Source organism: Oryctolagus cuniculus, chromosome 17, assembly GCF_964237555.1.
Source record: "Oryctolagus cuniculus chromosome 17, mOryCun1.1, whole genome shotgun sequence".
Taxonomy (NCBI): Eukaryota; Metazoa; Chordata; class Mammalia; order Lagomorpha; family Leporidae; genus Oryctolagus; species Oryctolagus cuniculus.
The window spans coordinates 66,124,515-66,142,763 of NC_091448.1; the positions used below are offsets into that span (position 1 = coordinate 66,124,515).

Genomic DNA, 18,249 nt, shown 5'->3' on the forward strand with positions numbered 1-18,249 from the left:
AGGGCTCAGCCGTGTTCTCAGCTGTGTGGTGGTGACTCACACACGTGTCTGTGGACGGGCTCTTCACTGTACCCAGCTGGGCACGTGTTGTTCTGAGGGGGGCCCAGCAGAATGGACTGGGAGCCCTCACCACACAGGAGCTGCTCATGCAGAGCGCGGAGCCCAGGAGCAGGAAGGGAGGTAGCAGGTGCTGCAGCCGTGGCCAGGCAGCTGCAGGTGGTGCTCTGACAACAGGTGGCTTCGGGTCACCACTCCTGGAGGCTCTGCCTCTGCTGTGAATCACCGGCTCCTCGGAGCAGGAGACGCCTGTGTGTGTGAGGACTGGGACCCTGGGCCATCGAGTGCCGTCAAGGTGGCGAGACCTGCATCTCTGTACCCAGGTGCTGTCGTCCCCCATGCCGTACCACACGGTGCCTGGCTGCCTCTCTCCAGGCCCACTTGTGGTGGGTGAGTCTCAGCAGTCAGTCTGTGAGAGGTCCCGACACCCATTGCTCCCTCCCGCTTTGAGCTGCACACAGGGACCATGGCACCGGGAGCGGAGTATGTCGTGTTAGTGATGTGTCGAGGCTGGTTGTGACGGGGTGGCTGTGTGCAGAGGCCTGTGCAAGTGTGCTGTGTGAAGCAGGTGTGGAGGTTTGCGCCTGGCGCTGTGCCTGGTCCACCCCCTTAGCCTCAGTGGAGGTGGGTGTGCTCAGCCCCATGCAACCCAGATCTGCCCAAGGAGGGTGGCAGAGTAGACATTAGAGAGGGAGGGAGGGAGACCATGTGTGTGTGCACATACCTACGGCCCAGGACCACAGAAGCCAGCACTGCCTGGGGAAGGCCCCGGCCATCAGCCACAGACCCCCAAGGACTGTCCACAGAGGCCAGCCTGGCCGGCGGGTCTCCCTTGTGCTGTACAGGTGCTGCACCTGTGGGGATAAGGTGGGAGGAGTAGGTCTGAGTTCTGTGCAATATTTTTATTTGGAGAAGACAGAGCCCTCTGCAGTTGGAAGAAATCACACAGAACCCACGTGCCTTCATCCCATTTGCTGCTGGCGACGTCCTGCAGCACCAGGGCGGCGTCACAGCACAGGGCCTGCGCTGGTGCTGTGGGATCGCAGCACCTCCCCACCACGGGCCCCAGCAGCCCCCAGCCCCGGGTCTGTGCTCCAAGCCTGTGCCCTGCCTGTGTCGGGAGTGCTGTGCAGCAGGTGACCTGGGACCGGCTGTCCTCACCGTGGTTCTCTGGCGACCCCGCTGGGCTGCTCTTTCCTGCTGCGATCCGCTCAGCCACTCTCCCACTGGAGGCTCCCCGGAGGTTTCCAGTGGGCTGTTAGTGATAAGGTTGCCGTCAGCGTTTGTGTGAATGTGTTTTCATTTCTCTGGAGTCAGTGCCTGGGAGTGAGTTCCTGGATCTATGGGAGTTGCATGTTTGTTTGTTTGTTTTTCCCCCCAAGACTGATTTATTTGAAAGGCAGAGAGAGGTCTTCCATCCACTGGTTCACTCCCTAGATGGCCACAACAACCAGGGCTGGGCCAGGAGCCAGGAACTCCGTCTGGGTCTCTCGCATGGGTGCAGGGGCCCAAACAATTGGACCATATTCTGCGGCTTTCCCAAGCACATCAGCAGGGAGCTGGATCAGAAATGGCGCAGTGGGACCTGGAACTGGTACCCGTTTGGGATGCTGCCTGCTCTGGCCCCACATGCAGTTTTTTTTCCTTGCCCACTTGTATTAAGCCACCATGATTCAATCATAGGCTCACCCCAGGATCTTATTTTATTTTTAAGATTTATTTATTTATTTGGAAGAGTTACACAGAGAAACACACTCACACACACACACACACACACACACACCTACCTTCCATCTGCTGGTTCACTCCCCAGATGACTGCAACAGCTGGGGCTGGGCCAGACCACAGTCAGGAGCTTCATCTAGGTCCTCCACATGGGTGGTAGGAGTCCAAATACATGAGCCATCTTCCTCTTTTTTTTTTTTCTTCCAGGCCATTAGCAGGGAACTGGATAGGAAGTGGAGCAGCTGGGACACGAACCAGTGCCCATATGGATGCCAGCCTTGTAGGCGGCAGCTTTACCTGCTGTGCCGCAGTGCCAACCCCCTCATCCCAGCTTCTTACTCCAGTCTAGCGTGCTCAGTTTTGAGCTCACTGCCGGAGTGAGTGCTGTCCTGTGTTTGCGTACTTGGCAGCATCTGACATTGTGGCCATTCAGCAGTTCTAAGAAGCCAGAGTGACATCTCCTGCTGTTGAAATGGCGTTTGCTCAGAGGCTGGGGGTGCTGAGCGCCTTTCCTGAGCTTGTTGCTCTTGCCCGTGTGTCCTCTGAGAAGCATCTGTGCCTTTTGCGTGTGCTCTCGTTGGAGCGTTGGGTGTTCACGGTTGAGTTTTGGGAGGTCTCGGTGACTCTAGGTACTCATGCTCAGTCCAGTGCACAGCTGGCAAACATCTCGTCCTCCTCTGTTGCCAGGGCTGTTCTTAACCCCTGACGTCCTTTTGCAGAGCAAATCTTTGAATTCTAATGAAGTCCAGTCCATCAGTTTGTGCTAATTTTTGCCTCAGCTTTAGGCTTACTTGTTTTTGTCTGTGGATAAGCAGTTTATTGAAGGATGTCTCTTCCTCCACTGAGTTGTTTTTGTACCTTTGTCAAAAAATAAGTCGTGCATGTTTGGGTTTATCACTGGGTTTTCTTTTCTCAAAGATTGATTTATTTATTTTGAAAGAGTTAGCGATATGTTCCATTTGCCGTTTTACTCCCCAGCTGGCTGCAATGGCCGGTGCTGGGCCAGGCCAAAGTCAGGCGTTTCATCTGGGTCTCCCGCACTTGGACCATCTTCTGCTGCTTTTCCCAGGCCCTTAGCAGGGAGCTGGGTCGGAAATGAAGCAGCTGGGATGTGAACCGGCACCCGTGTGGGATGCCAGCATTGCATGCCGGCCCCAGTCACTGGGTTTTGTAATCTGTTCCTCTGTTAGTGCCACACAGTCTTGGTTACTGTGAATATGAGTCTTGTGCAGATAGATTAGTCCCTCTTTATCTTTTCTTCCATTTTATTAGGGAGGGAGTGAGGGAGTGAGGGAGAGGGGGAGAGGGAGAGAGACAGACAGACACTATCCTTTATTCTCTCCCCAACAACCCACAGCAGCGCCAGGTACTGAGCCCCTCAGGGTGTGCGTAGGCAGGAAGCTGGAGTCTGAAGCGGAGCCTGGACTCCAGCTGCCGCCTGAGGGGTGTCTTAACTGCTGCGCTGTGCACCTGCCCCTCTTTATTCTTTTAAACTAAAACAAGAGCAAAACAAAAACTACTTTGGGGCAGACTTTTGGTGCAGTAATGAAGGTGGCCCTTGGGCCTGCCGGCTCCCATTTTGGAGCCCCGGGTGATTACACTGATTGGTTTTGAATATTAGGCCAGCTGTCCTGCTTGTTCATGGTCTGTAAGCCTGTTAACACATGCTGAATTCAGTTTACAGATATTTTGTTGATTTTTGCATCTATGTTTATGAAAGATTTTAACACCCCCCCCCCCCCCCCCACTTTCTTCTGTATTGGTGTCTGGCTTTTTTGTCAGGGTAATACTAGTTTTTTTTTTTTTTTTTTTTTTTTTTTTTTTTTTAAGATTTATTAATTTATTTGAGAGTCAGAGTTACACAGAGAGAGGAGAGGCAGAGAGAGAGAAAGGTCTTCTGTCGCTGGTTCAATCCCCAGTTGGCCACACCAGCCGGAGCTGCGTGGATCCAAAGCCAGGAGCTTCTAACGGGCCTCACATGTCGGGGCAGGGGCCCAAGCACTTGGGTCATCTTCCACTGCTTTCCCAGGCCACAGCAGAGAAGTGGATTGGAAGTGGAGCAGCCAGGACTTGAACCAGTGCCCATATGGGATGACGGTACTGCAGACGGTGGCTTTACCTGCTACACCACAGCGCCGGCCCTGATACTAGCTTTATAAAGTGAATTAGAAGGGGTTATTTCAGTTTTCTCTAGGAGATTCTGCAGGAGCAGGTGTGTTTTGGCCTGGCAGTTAAGATACTGGTTGTGAGGCCTGCCTGGCACAGCAGAGTGTGTGACGGCTCCCGACTGCGGTGTCCTGCTGGTGCAGACCCTGAGAGGTAGCGGCGCTGGCTCAAGTACTTGGGTTCCTGCCTCCACAGGCGAGACCCGAATTGAGTTCCTGGATCCTGGCTTCAGCCTGGGCCTCTGCCCAAGGACACTGTGGGCATTTGGGGAATGAACCAATGGGCGGGAGCTCTCTCTCTGCCTCTCAGAAAACAAACAAATAAATAATTAAAAAAAAGATTCTGAAGGGTTGGTGTCAATTCTTCATACATATGGTAGAGTTCTGTAGTAAGACCATCTGGGGCTGGAGATTTTGCTTTTGGAAGTTCCAAAGTTTCATATTCAAGGCCCACTTCAAGTTGTCAGATTGATGTTTGTAGATTTGCCTGTGGTATGCTTGTTACCCTTCATGGCTGCAGGATCTGTGGCGATGCCTCCTGGCTAGTTTCCACTTTCTCTTTTTGTCGATTTTATTGATCCTCTGTAAAAACCAGTCCTTTGTTTCATTGTTTTTCTGTTTCAATATCTTTTTTTTTTTTTATTTGACAGGCAGAGTTAGTGTGAGAGAGAGAGAGAGAGAGAGAGAAAGGTCTTCCTTCCGTTGGTTCACCCCCTAAATGGCCACTGCGGTCGGCGCACTGCGCCAATCCGAAGCCAGGAGCCAGGTGCTTCTCCTGGTCTCCCATGTGGGTGCAGGGCCCAAGCACTTGGGCCATCCTCCACTGCCCTCCCAGGCCACAGCAGAGAGCTGGACTGGAAGAGGAGCAACTGGGACTAGAAACTGGCGCCCATATGGGATGCCGGTGCCGCAGCAGAGGATTAACCAAGTGAGCCTTGGCACCAGCCCCAATCTTCTTTCTTTCTTTTTTTAAAAAATCCTTCAAACTTAAAAACAATTTTAAAACTTATTTCCATTTTTATTTGAAAGAGAGAGCTCAGTCTTCCACCTGCTGGTTCACTCCCCAGATACCTTCAGTGGCCAGGGCTGGGCTAGGCCAAAGCCAGGAGTCTGGAACTCAGTCTGGGTCTTCATATGGGTGGCAGGGACCCAAGGACTTGAGCCGTGACCTGCTGCCTCCCAGAGGAGTCAAGACTTGCACCCAGGGCCTCCGATGAGGGATGCTGGTGTCCCAGGCACCATCTTAACCTCGGCATCCAGTGCCTGCCGCACGTGTCACTGAGTCCTCTTCTTTATTATTTTCCTTTTTTGTCTTACATTGGGCATACTTCATATTTCCTTTTTTAGATTCTCTGTTCAAATGTGAGCATTTCAGTGCTGTAAAGTTCTTCTCAGGATTGTTTAATTATGTCCCCACAATTAAAAAAAAAGATTTATGTACTTGAAAGGCAGGGCGGGAGGGGAGAGAGAGGGAGAAAGAGAGCTTTCATTCAATTCCATGCCTGCAGCAGCTAAGGCTGGGCCAGGCCAAATCCAGGAGCTCCATCCAGGCTTCCCACATGGGTGACAAGAGCCCAGTTACTGGACCAACATCCACTGCCCCCTGGGCATATCTGCAGGGAGTTGGATCAGCAGCAGAGTAGCTGGGACTCAGTGTTCTATGGGGTGTGGGTGTCACAAGTGAGGCTTAATCTGCTGTATCACTGTGCCCACCTCCAAAATTTTGATACATTGTATTTAATTCCCTTGATTTTTTTTTTTTTTTTTTTTTTTTGCAAAGTAGACTTACAGAGAGCTGAGCTGATCCAAAGCCAGGAGGCAGGAGCTTTTTCCAGGTCTCCCACGTGGGTGCAAGGACCCAAGCATTTAGGCATCCTCCATTGCCTTCCCAGGCCATAAACAGAGAGCTGAGTCGGAAGAGTGCAAGCAGCCATGACATGAACCGCCGCCCATATGGGATGCTGGTTCCGCAGGTAGAGGCTTAGCCTACTGCATGACAGTGCCAGCCCCTTTATTTCACTTTAAAAAAAATAACAAAAAATTTTTAAAAATTTCCCTTGAGGTCTCCTCTTTGACCATGGCTTCCTTAGAAGTGTGCTGCTTGGCCGGCGCCGCGGCTCACTAGGCTAATCCTCCGCCTTGCGGCGCCGGCACACCAGGTTCTAGTCCTGGTTGGGGCGCCGGATTCTGTCCCGGTTGCCCCTCTTCCAGGCCAGCTCTCTGCTGTGGCCAGGGAGTGCAGTGGAGGATGGCCCAAGTGCTTGGGCCCTGCACCCCATGGGAGACCAGGAGAAGTACCTGGCTCCTGCCATCGGATCAGCGCGGTGCGCCGGCCGCAGCGCGCTGGCCGCGGAGGCCATTGGAGGGTGAACCAACGGCAAAGGAAGACCTTTCTCTCTGTCTCTGTCTCTCTCTCTCACTGTCTACTCTGCCTGTCAAAAAAAAAAAAAAAAAAAAAAAAAAAAAAAAAAAAAAGTGTGCTGCTTAGTTTCCAAGTGTTTGGAGATTTTCTTTTTATCTTTCTCCGGTTGTGCTGAGGGAACACGTTTGTTCCTGGAGAAGGGCGGCTCAGGGGTTCTTGTCTCTGCATACGTGCACGCACCGGAGACTCCAGACAGGAGACACAGCAGGGGTCAGCGAGGTAGGGAGGTTTAAGGAGAGTGCTCCTGGTAGGCCAGGGGTCTGTCTCAGGAGAGGGGAGAGCACGTAGTTTCTATGGACCTGAGTGAGGGTCCTGGTTTTTTCTCCCATCCTCCCTGTTCTGGGGAATTGAGGGTAGGGGGTTTCTGGATGTAGAGTTCCCGAAAATCCTTCCCAGTGTTGTCAGACCTAGCAGCCTGCTGGGAGCTGGGCAGGGGGCTGCCTCTGAGCTGCCCCCAGGGAGTGGGCTGAAGCCAGTTAACAGGACCAGTGAACCAGAGCAGTGACTGCGGGCGTAATTGCTGCTCTGCCTTCCGGGCCTGGTGCTTGGTCTACTGCACAAAATTCTTTAAAAATACTCATTTTCAGGGCCAGCACTGTGGTGTAGCAGGTTAACGCCCTGGTCTGCTTCTGTCCTTCTTGCCCTTCCTGCCACGTGACCACAGCAAGGGGACCTTGACGGTGCCGGCACCTTGACCTTGCACCTCCCAGCCGCCGGTACTGTGAGAAAGTCAACTTTTGTTCATTACAGTTACTTAGGGATTCTGCTGTGGTAGCACAAATGGACCAAAATGACCACCTGACACGTAGACAGCAGCCCACCAAGCAGCAGAAGAACACACATCTGTCCCCAGTGTCCACGGAACAAACACCTGGGCCACGAAACACCTCTGTGGAGTAAATTACCTGACACCATACTGAGTGTGGTAAGGTAGCTAGGTACATGTTAACCTGTGTGGGTAGGAGGAGCCACGAAAATGAGAGGTTTTTTTTTTTTTTTTAAAGATCTATTTATTTATTTGAAAGTCAGAATTACACAGAGAAGGAGTCTAGGCAGAGAGAGAGATCTTCCATCCGCTGGTTCACTCTCCAGTTGGCTGCAACAGCCGGAGCTGTGCCAATCCGAAGCCAGGAGCTTCTTCTGGGTCTCCCACGCAGGTGCAGGGGCCCAAGGTCTTGGGCCATCTTCTACTGCTTTCCCAGGCCACAGCAGAGAGCTGGATCGGAAGTGGAGCAGCTGGGACTTGAACTGGCACCCTTATGGGATGCTGGCACTGCAGGTGGTGGCCTTACCCCCTATGCCACAGTGCTGACCCTGGGCCATGTTTTATTACACTCTGCCAGTCAGTCTTGATTGTTGCATTTAGATTATTTACAGTTACTGAAATTATCGACATGTTAGTCTGTACATTTTTGTTTTCTCTTTGTTCTCTTGGAGTTTGTTTTCTTTTTCCTGCTTCCTGTGGATTTCTTGCTTGTTTTTAGAATTTCTTTCTTTCTTTTTTTTTCTTCTTCTTTTTTTTTTTTTACAGGCAGAGTTAGACAGTGAGAGAGAGAGATAGAGAGAAGGTCTTCCTTCCGTTGGTTTACCCCCCAAATGGCTGCTATGGCCGGCGTACTGCGCCAATCTGAAGCCAGAAGCCAGGTACTTCTCCTGGTCTCCCATGCAGGTGCAGGGCCCAAGCACTTGGCCCATCCTCCACTGCCCTCCCGGGCCACAGCAGAGAGCTGGACTGGAAGAGGAGCAACCGGGACAGAACCGGCACCCCAACCGGGACTAGAACCCGGGGTGCCAGCGCCGCAGGCAGAGGATTAGCCTAGTGAGCCACAGCGCCGGCCTTTTCTTTAGAATTTCATCCTATCCTGTGGGTTCTTTCTTTAGTCCTCAGCCTGGTATGGAGGCATTCTGTTCTACCTGTGTTAACGCACCCAGTCGGTGGTGGTGTCACTGGCCCCTTTGCTGCTTCCCCGACGGTAGTCTTGTGCATAGCTTTACGTCGAGCTTCTTCAAGTCATTAGGAAACCCAGGGAAGGGAAGCCTAGTTACTTCCCTGTACATGTTTAATGTTTTTGTTTTAAGGATTGCCTGTGAGGCGGAGGCAGAGTTGGGTGAACCTGTTCCCGTAGTCAGTTACTTTGTGCCTCTCCGACAAGGGGCCACACTTGCCACCCAGTTACCCAACCTGGCCGCTGCTGACCCCTGCAGGGGGAGCTCCTCATTGCTGCCTCCCCGGCAGGAGCCTCCTGCAATGCAGATGAAAGGGTCCTCACCCCGCCCCCTGCTTGGAGTCCCTTGATCCCACTCTGGGTGGATGTGGGGGCTGCCGGCTTCCTGTGGCCTTCCTGTGGCATTGGGCCGGGGTAGGAATTTAGCGTCTGAGATTTTTACTTTCCAGGCTGGCCTCTGTGGCTCTTAGGCCAGAACTAGCAGCTCTGTTGTTGTTTGGTCTGTGCCTGCTGGTGTTTCCTGTGCCAGCTTTCCCAGTACCCAGCCTGGTTAATGAGATAAAAAGAAAGCTCAGAGGCCGGCACAGTGGCACAGGAGGTTAATCCTTCACCTGCGGCGCCAGCATCCCATATGGGCACAGGTTCTGATCTCGGCTGCTCCTCTTCTGATCCAGCTCTCTGCTATGGCCTGGGAAAGCAGTAGAAGATGGCCCAAGTCCTTGGGCCCCTGCACCCACATAGGAGACCTGGAAGAGGCTCTTGGCTCCTGGCTTCTGATTGGCTCAGTTCCGGCTGTTGCAGCCATTTGGGGAGTGAACCAGCGGGTGGAAGACCCCCCCACCCCCACCCCGGCTCACTTTCTGTAACTACCTCTCAAATAAATAATAATAATTAAAAAAGCCCAGGGGAGTCACCTGTGTCATTGCTCGTACTTGGCAAGAATGATAGGGAGCAGCGGATTCCGTCTCCCCAGGACATGGCAACTCACCCCAGTTTTTGGAAGGGCTTTGGGTGGAGGAGTCGCCCAGATCCCCAGCAGCCCCTCCAGAGACCACCAAGATGTGCAGCCTCAGGTTTGTGTGGGTTGGGAGGCTCTGTTCAGTGGCTTATACACAGGGCAGGAGCCATGTGCTTCCTCTGGGATAGCCTAGGTCAGAATGGGGCCGGGCTCCCAGGGCTGTGGCGACAGAGCTTAGGTCCGTACAGTCCAACTGAAACCCCTGTCCACAGCAGACCACCTGCCTCTACCTCCCTTTTGTAACCAGCCATGCAACCACAAACAGTAAGACCAAGCCCACAGCTCTGTTGCAAGGCACTTTTCTCCGCCGGCTTCCTTTTGGGCTGTGTGTCTTGGAGTTTGAGGTTTAGGGTATTTTGGGACCTGTCAGAGTCCCTGCCCTGGAAGCAGATGAGGTGGAAGACGGTGGGCACTGCCTGCTTTTCCTGCTCTTTGTGGACCTCCGGTCGGCGGGCTCTTCTGGTCTTGAGGACTGGGAGGACGTCGCACTTCTGCTTAGTTCCAGACACAGGGGAGAGGCATCTCCGGCCAAGTCAGGGCCATAGGTTGTCCGAGGAGGAGGAGGCTGGGGAGAGGGGCACCACCTTCCTGTATGGGCGTGGATTGTGTGCTTCCCCTGTGTGGTGCCCGTGGAGGCGACCCTCAGGCCTCTGGGTGGCCCTGGGGTTCCTGTCCTGTCTGCCTGCAGGCCCCGAGTTGGCCCTGCTCTCTGCTCAGCCCCGGGGCCTCCTGCTCCCCGCTGGCCTCCACAAGGCCTCAGGTCACTGCCCTTCCTGACCTGTAACCTGTACCGGCCTCTCTGGTCGGCTTTCCCAAGTCTGCCTGGGGCAGTCACCTGGAGCTCTCGCAGGGGCCCCGCCCTCTCCAGGCCAGGGCTTCTTCGTCCTTGGCTTGGGAGCCGAGCCGGCTGGGTGGGAGTGGTGTTTTGTCTCTGCTTCCTACTGCCAGCACAGGCCTTGGTGAACATTTTTTTTTTTAGCAGCTTTATTGAGATAAAATTCACAACCCCCATGCAGGTGACCTATGTAAAGTGTATGAGGGATCTTCAGAAAGTTCAGGGAAAATGTATATTATGAAAAACTGCATGGATTTCAGAATTTTTTTTTTTTTGGTACCAAAATAAGTTTTATTTCTGGCTCCGTTTTTCTGTGGACCCTTTGAGGGTCTTTTCCTCCCAGAGATGGGCAGCTGTCCCCGCGGGACCTGTAGGCCATTTCATCATCCCGAGGAGAAGCTCTGTGCCCCCCACTTGTCACCCAGCCCTCCAGCCTCGAAGCCCCCGACGACCACCCTGGGCTTTGCCGTGGTGACTGTGCCTGCTTCCCCGCTGACTCCTCCCAGAGTCCCCCCCCCCCCCTTTTTTTTTGACAGGCAGAGTGGACAGTGAGAGAGACAGAGAGAAAGGTCTTCCTTTGCCGTTGGTTCATCCTCCAATGGCCGCCGCGGCCGGTGTGTTGCGGCCGGCGGACCGCGCTGATCCGATGGCAGGAGCCAGGAACCAGGTACTTCTCCTGGTCTCCCATGGGGTGCAGGGCCCAAGCACGTGGGCCATCCTCCACTGTACTCCCTGGCCACAGCAGAGAGCTGGCCTGGAAGAGGGGCAACCGGGACAGAATCCGGCGCCCCGACTGGGACTAGAACCCTGTGTGCCGGCACCACAAGGTGGAGGATTAGCCTAGTGAGCCGCAGCGCCGGCCCCCAGAGCCCTTTCTTGGTGACCCAGGCCCTGTGTCTTCTGGCCTGCCCACCTGGACCAGTGCCCCTGCGCTGCTGTGTGGGAAGCTGGGGCCCCAGACTCCCTGGTGTGGAGCGCACAGGCTGTGCCCTATGTAGGCTTTCGCACATGTTTGTTGAGTGGATAAGGATGCCGGCGTGGACACAGAGGCCTGGGTGCTCCCTGCTGTCCCCTCTGGCGAAGGGCAGGTGGACACTGCAGATAGTCTAACCATCACCCCAGAGCCCTTCAGCCTGCGGCCCTGAAGGCAGCTCCTGGCCAGACTTGGGAGAGAGATGGCCTTCCGGCCTGCCCTCTGGGCCTCATGGGTGGGGGCTGGCTGGCTGATCCTAAGTAGGATCCCCAAATGGGGTACACAAGGGCACTGTCTTGGCCCAGCCCCGTGCACCTGAGTGGCATGGGGGCAGCTGAGCACCTCTGGTGTTGGCGGAGAAACCAGACCTCTGCCCCCCTTGGCTCCTGCCTTGCCAGGCCCCTCTGCTGGCTCCTGCTCCTGTTGCATCAGGTAAGTCTTTCCCAACCACGCTGACTCTGGGCGTGGGAAAAGCCAGCACTCCCTGGGGCCCTTGAGGAACCTCAGAGAGAAGCTGAGAAAAGAGGGTTTTTGGCTTGGCCTGGAGGCTGTGTGTCCTGCTGCAGGCAGCAAGCCCTCTGTGACCATTACACAGCCGTCCTGTGGAGCTGGTGTGACCAGGCACCCCTCACCTCCCTCCTCCTCACCTGGAGAGTTGAGTGAGAAGCACCTCAAGAGGACCCTAAGGCTTATCCAGACATCTGTGTGTATATAACAGGGGGCTTGGGTTTTAATTTGGTGGCACCCCCCAAAGTGTAGTGAACAAAATGGCCTGGTGGCGCCTTTTCTGGCCCCCTCTTGCCAGCTGAGTGAGGTTGAAGGGTGGGGGGAACCAGAGGGTCTGTTGTGTTGTGAGCCTCCCCTCTGGGGCTCTGGAGTGGGGGACTCTGGGTGGTAAGAATAGAACCATGCCCAAGATGTTTTGAGAATACCCAAGCCAGACACTCTACTTGTTTTGTTTTTTAATCTCATCTGTTTTCTTTTATCAAGATGCATTTCACATAATTCATACACCACAGAATTCACCCTTTAAAGATACACAATTCAGCATTTTTATTTATTCATCTAATTTTTTATGTATTTGAAAGGCAGAGTGACAGAGAAAGAGAGACAGAGCTCTTCCATCTGCTGGTTCACTCCGCAAAAGCCCACAGCAAGCCAGGATTGGGTCAGGCTGAAGCCAGGGGCCAGGAACTCCATCCGGGCATCTCATGTGGGTGGCAGGAGTTCAAGTGCTTGGGCCATCTTCTGCTGTCCTCCCAAGCACATTAGCAGGAAGCTGGACCTCTGATACGAGATGATGGTGTCGCAAGTAACAGGGAACCTGCTGTACCACAAGGCTGGCTCCTGTTCAGTGGTTTTTAGCATAGTGGCAGTGCTTTGCGCGAATCTGTACTGTCTTACTCCAGGACATTGTCATCACCCCAAAGAGAAACCCCACCCCCTGAGCAAGCTGCCCCCAGCCCCTGCTTCCCTAGCTCCAGCCGCCATCAGGCTGCCTCTGCTGTGGATTTCCCTGTCCTGCACATCCACCTAAGTGGACACCACGGGACGTGGAGCTCCATCTGATCCGGCTCCCGGCATGCAGGGCTGTCTCATTTCTCGGCACGCGTGGGCCGAGCTCACCCACTTGTCACTCGATGGACGCGTAAGGCTGCGGCCACCTTTGGCAGTTGTAACATCAGGCTTTTACTTAATGACTGTTTTCCGTTTCCTCGGGGGGTCTATAACTGGGAGTGGAGTTGCTGGGTCTGTCACCCTGGGCTGCACCGTGGCTGTGCTGTACTCTGTTCCTATGCCGGGTTTTATGGGCACTTTCTCCCATGAGCACCCGGAGGTGTGGATGGCGTTGTCATCGCCCCCACCTTCCGTGTGGGCGGGCTGGAGCTGGGCGGGGGACCTGCCTCATCCCTCGGCTGCTTCCAGGGCGGTTATCAGCAAAGCAGTGTGTCTCCTGGGCTGTTTTGTGTGTTCACATTGTGTTCCTGGTGTACCACGCACGCTCCCGTGCTTGCTGAGTGAAATCCCATTGTTTCCCTGAGCCTGCCGTGTTGATGAGGAGCTCGCGCGAGGCAGCCTGTGTCTAGGAGTTCCTGTGCTCTGCAGAGTCCCCACAGCCCCTTTATGCAAGCCCTGGCCTGGGGACCCAGCCTGTGCGTAGCTGGGGGAGAGGGGGGCGTGGGGCCTGTTGAGTGTCAGCCAGCGCCTGTCATCACCTTAACCTGTTCTCTTTTGCTCTGGTCTTTTTCTCCTCTAGGCAAAGCCCATTTATGGTGGCTGGCTGCTCCTGGCTCCAGATGGGACCGACTTTGACAACCCCGTGCACCGGTCTCGGGTAAGGGTGCGGGAGTGATCCCCAGGGCGGGAGGTGGACAGCAGGGTCAGCAGGGACCATTCAGTGAGCTCAGAGGCCCCATGGGCAAACCTTAGTGCTCGTCCTTACATGGAGTAATGCCTCCACAGTGAGGCAGGTGCTCTCCTGTGGGTGTCACCTGCTTGGTGGGCTGGTTCGACCCGCAGACGGCTAAATGGAGAAGGTGAAAGAGCCGCTCAGTGAGTGCACTGTGCCAGTTATGCCGCAGTTCCTTTAGTGCCAGGGCCTTAGCCGCGAGCGCCTGCTAAGGAGTGAGGGGCTGCAGGACGCAGGCTTACCTCTCACTGAACCTCGCGTTGCCCCATCTCCCTGGACTACCCAGGCAGGGTGTCACCCACCCACCCCCCCCCGGCCGCCCGTCCCAGCGTTGTCCTTGCCAGGGGTTTCTTCCTCTGTCAGGAAGCCCCCTCAGATTTGAGCCGGGTGCGCTCTCTCCTGTGGTTTTTGTCACTTACTCCCTTCCTGTCCTAGTTTCCTGCTCTGGGACTGCGGGGCTGTGGGCTGTGCCCCACAGGCTCCACGTTGTCTCTGGTCTCTGGGTTCCCTTTTGGAGGAGGTTTAGATCTCCAAGGCAACACAGGGAAGTCATGGAAGTGTTTCTGGAGCTGTGTCCAAGAGGCTTGGCTCACCCTGGGTGCCTGGCGAGCTGGGAGCTCCTGCAGACACTGTTCCTACTGCCTAGGTGGGAGGGCTCGGGAGGACAGGCAGTCACCCGGTGGCTTCCAGGGTCCTGGTCTGTACTAAGCTTGTGCTCAGTTACTGTGTGCATCTTCTGGTGGGAGAGCCACTTGTCACTCATGCTGTGGTTCTGGCCCAGACAGAGAGACATGACACTGTAGTTCTTGTGGTCTTGCCTCCAGCCGAAGGGAGAGCATTGCTGGGTGTTTGGAATGTGGAGAGTAGGTCCTGGACCCTCACGGTGGTACCTGGGGCTCTGGAGCTCTGCCTGTCTGTCACAGTAGTGCAGGCCAGGGGCCTTGTGTGGCAGACGAGGCCTTGAGGTCTTCTTCACTCTTGGGGTCCTTTTCAAGCCTGCTCTTGGCAGCACTTGACCACTCTGACCACCCTGCACGCTGGCCTATTTTTTTTAAAGATTTATTTGAAAGACAACGTTACAGAGAGAGGTAGAGACAGAGAAAGAGGTCTTCCATGCGATGGTTCACTCCCTAGATGGCCGCAACGGCTGGAGCTGCGCCCATCCGAAGCCGGGAGCCAGGAGCTTCTTCCTGGTCTCCCATGTGGGTACAGGACTTGGGCCATCTTTTACTGCTATCCCAGGCCATAGTGGAGAGTTGGGTCAGAAGAGGAGCAGCCGGGACTAGAACCAGCGTCCATATGGGATGCCAACGCTTCAGGCCAGGGCTTTAACCCTCTTCGTCACAGTTCCAGCCCCAACACCAGCCTATTTTTTAAGATTTATTTATTTGAATAGCCTAGTGACAGAGAGGGAGAGACGAAACAAGTGAGAAGAAGAAGAGAGAGCTTCTGTCCACTGGTTTACTCCTCCAGTGCCCACAACAGCCAGGTCTGAGTCAGGCTGAAGCTAGGAGCCATGAACCGTAGCCAGGTCTCCCACATGGGTGGCAGGGGCCCAAGTACTTGGGGAACATCTGCTGCCTCCCCAGGTGCATTAGCAGGCAGCTGGAGCAGAAGCAGAGTAGTCGGGATCTGAATCAGACTGTTGCATGGGGTGGGGGTGGGAGTGTTGCAAGCAGTGGCTTAACCCGTTGCTCCACAGCGCTGGCCCTGTGGCCTGGCCTTTGGGTGGAGTGTAGGGCCCTTTGTCGGCTGGCCACTCCCTGGGTGTTGCAGTTGTTTGCAGGGTTTTATCAGCTCACTCCCTCCTCCCCTCCGTGAATTCTGGAGCTGTGTTTGCCCATCTCCCACTGGGCCGCGAGAGCAGCAGGTCCCAGGTCTCTGAGCATGGTGAGTTGGTGCCTTGGCTCCCTCAGGGCGTCCAGCCTGCGAACGGCCTCGTCCTGGGGATCAGTCCTGCACTGGGAGCCGCAGGTGATCAAAGCTGCCCACGCGCGCTGTGCTGTCTCCGCCCCGAGGAGCTTCCTCGGTGCTTTAACCTCCGTGACTCCCGTGGGCCCCTCGGCCCAGTTCCCATGCGAGTGCCCATCCTCAGGCCCCTTTTTCCTGCCGTCTGCCCCAGAAATGGATGCAGGGGAGCCGGTGTTCCATCGGCTGTCGAGCTGCCAGCCCGGGCCCCGCCTGATCGCCCCTCTGTGCTCTCTTGCAGAAATGGCAGCGGCGCTTCTTCATCCTTTACGAGCACGGCCTCCTGCGCTACGCCCTGGACGAGATGGTGAGTGTCCTCCTGGCCTGCGTCCTGGCGGCTGTGGCTTTGGGCTTCTGTCTGAGAGTCTGGAACGTTGTGAACTTGTGGCAGCTGGCGGGCGTGGCCCTGAAAGCCCAGAGCTTGGTGTGAGGCCTGTTCCTCAGTGGTCCTGGGCGGCAGGAAGTAGTGAGGGTGGGGTGGGACTTGGAGAGCGCTTCCTGTTCCTGTTAGGAGGGAGTGAGGCGGAGACGGGCACCGGCGTGGCCCCCGGGTACGTGGGCACACGTGAGCTCGTGGGCTGTCATCTCAGGCTGCCTCCCAGATCCTTGGCTGTAACTGGTTTCGCTCGTTCTGTTGGTTCTCGCCCTGGAGTATTTTAGCTGATGTCGGAGGCCCCATCACGGGGCAGCGTGCTGGGCACTCAGTGGCCTTCCTGCTCATCGCCTGCCTGGTTTACCGCCTGTGTGTTTGCTGCAGTGTGTCAGAGGCCAAGCCCCCAAGCCCACGGCTGGGACGTTCTGGCTTTTCTTCCCGCTCCGTTTGCCTCGTGTCCTTTTCTCCAGAGGAGATGCGCTCTTGACTGCACGTGACCACACTCCTGACTGTAGAGGGGGAGGTGCGAGAGCGGACTGCTGTTTCCCGATGCGTTTGCGGCTGTGCTGGCCTGTGTCAGCTCCTCAACGCCGGGACGGTCCTGGTCCTGGTCCTCGATGGTCAAGTGAGCCTGTGTGAGATGGGCTGAGCCCTGTGCCCCTGTGTGGAGCTCGTCCTTGGCCGCGGGTGAGACAGGCTCCTGGACCATGAGCAGAGGCGGCCGTGCTTCCCGGGGGCCCTTGGGCTGCTGGTCCTGGGGTTCGGCGGTGGTGGTTAGAGATGGCACGGGGAAGGCCTGGGCGCGTGTGTCTGCGCACGCTGCCCCGTCCCCGTGAGGTGAGGTGACGGTCATGGTCTTCCGTCCCGTCGCCTCACAGGCTCCTGCTTGACGAGACTCGTCTCCCTCTCGCTCCTCCTGTGGGTGGAAAGCATGCAGATCGCTCTGGTCTGGGTAGTTTGAGGAGGCCCAGCTGGAGGCAGAGCAGGGAAGTGATGGGCATGGACGCTGTTCTCCTTGGGGCATGGGGCCAAACCCCATCCTGCCCTGCGTGCCACCACGCGGGTGGGCGGGCGGGAGCTGGCTGTAGGAGGGCCGCTGAGCCTTTGGCTGTACCTTGCCCTTCCTGTGGCCGGCTGAGCCACTCCTGAGTCCCACAACAGATGGACAGGCTAGAGGGGACCTAGGAGGGCACTGGGGCCGTGAGCCGACTGGACTGTCCTCAGCGACTTGTTACTCCGCCGAGGACGTCTTCAAGCCTAGCGGAGTCCCGCAGGACCCTGCCGCCCTTGGGCTCGGTTGAACGAGCACCAGCACGGTGGCTCTTGGGCTTGGCTTGGTGCTGGCTGGAATGTGTGGCGCATGCTGCATCTGCAGAGCTGCTGCTGGGCGGTGGGACCCGGCCGCCTGCAGTGCTCTCCCAGGAGGAGCCCAGGAAGGGCCTGGACTGAGGAGCGGGGCACTGAAGGGCGCCCGGAGAGGGAAGGGTTTGCCGCGGGCCGCTCTCTGACTGCCCCCACAGTGGCCGAGCAGTGTAGCCACCCCTCGGGCTCCTCAGGGTCCCCCTGCTGGGTCGGGCTAGGGGCCAGCAGGAGAAGCCCGGTGGGCGGCTCCCCCGCCCCAGGGGCTGCGTGGGGTGGTTCTCAGGGCAGTCCAGAGCCCAGGAGCTCCAGCTCTGCCTTCAGCCCTCCTGCACGGGAGACAGCCTGCGCCCTGGAGCAGGAGAAGCTGTCAGGCTCCCGAGTGGCTGAACCTCGCTGGCTGGAAGCTTCCTCTCCCAGTGCCCTGTGGCCCACGGTAGTGCCGGTGACACCTCTGGGGGCCACACAGGGCTGGGAGCGTGGCTTCTGCATGTGTCTCACTGGGGGCCACACAGGGACCACTTGCTGTGCATGCCCCGCCCCCTCCCCGCCCACCTGTGAAATGGCCCCGTCTGTGTGTGTGTCTCCCACGATGCTTCTCGCAGCGCAGCAAGTGCAGGCTCTGGCCTCTGGCCCTCCCCGCTGACCCGCCCGTAATAAGTGGCGGCTTGCCCTTCCTCACTCAGCCACAGCCTGTTTTGAATTGCTGGTTGGCTTTTGTACGGCGTTCCTGTCTGCGTGTTATCTTACCAGGCCAGATTATCGCTTTCTGTCTCCACATCCGAGGGCCCTGACAACTCTGGGCGTCTCTCCCTGTGTTGTCTGGCCTGGCTGTGGGTGGGCCAGGCCTGGTGAGTGCTCAGTACATGTTTGTGGGGTGGAGCCAGTCATAGATGCACTGCGCAGAGTTCCTGCTCCCAGCTCAGGGGAGATGGAGGAGAGTTGAGGGGACCCTAAGCGGTGACACAGCAGAAGGGAGAAGACCTTCCGGAGAGCTC

The 18,249-nt window shown here is 56.3% G+C and overlaps 1 protein-coding gene across 10 annotated transcripts in view; it reads left to right on the forward strand.

Annotated features, from left to right (window-relative positions):
• MPRIP (myosin phosphatase Rho interacting protein) overlaps positions 1-18,249 on the forward strand; it is a 114,695-nt gene that overhangs the window by 21,692 nt on the left and 74,754 nt on the right. For all 10 annotated transcript variants that reach the window (XM_070061694.1, XM_070061693.1, XM_070061692.1 and 7 more), the window contains exons 2-3: positions 13,399-13,476; positions 15,761-15,826. In XM_070061694.1, the coding sequence (XP_069917795.1) occupies positions 13,399-13,476; positions 15,761-15,826 (144 nt within the window). The remainder of the gene's footprint in view (positions 1-13,398; positions 13,477-15,760; positions 15,827-18,249) is intronic.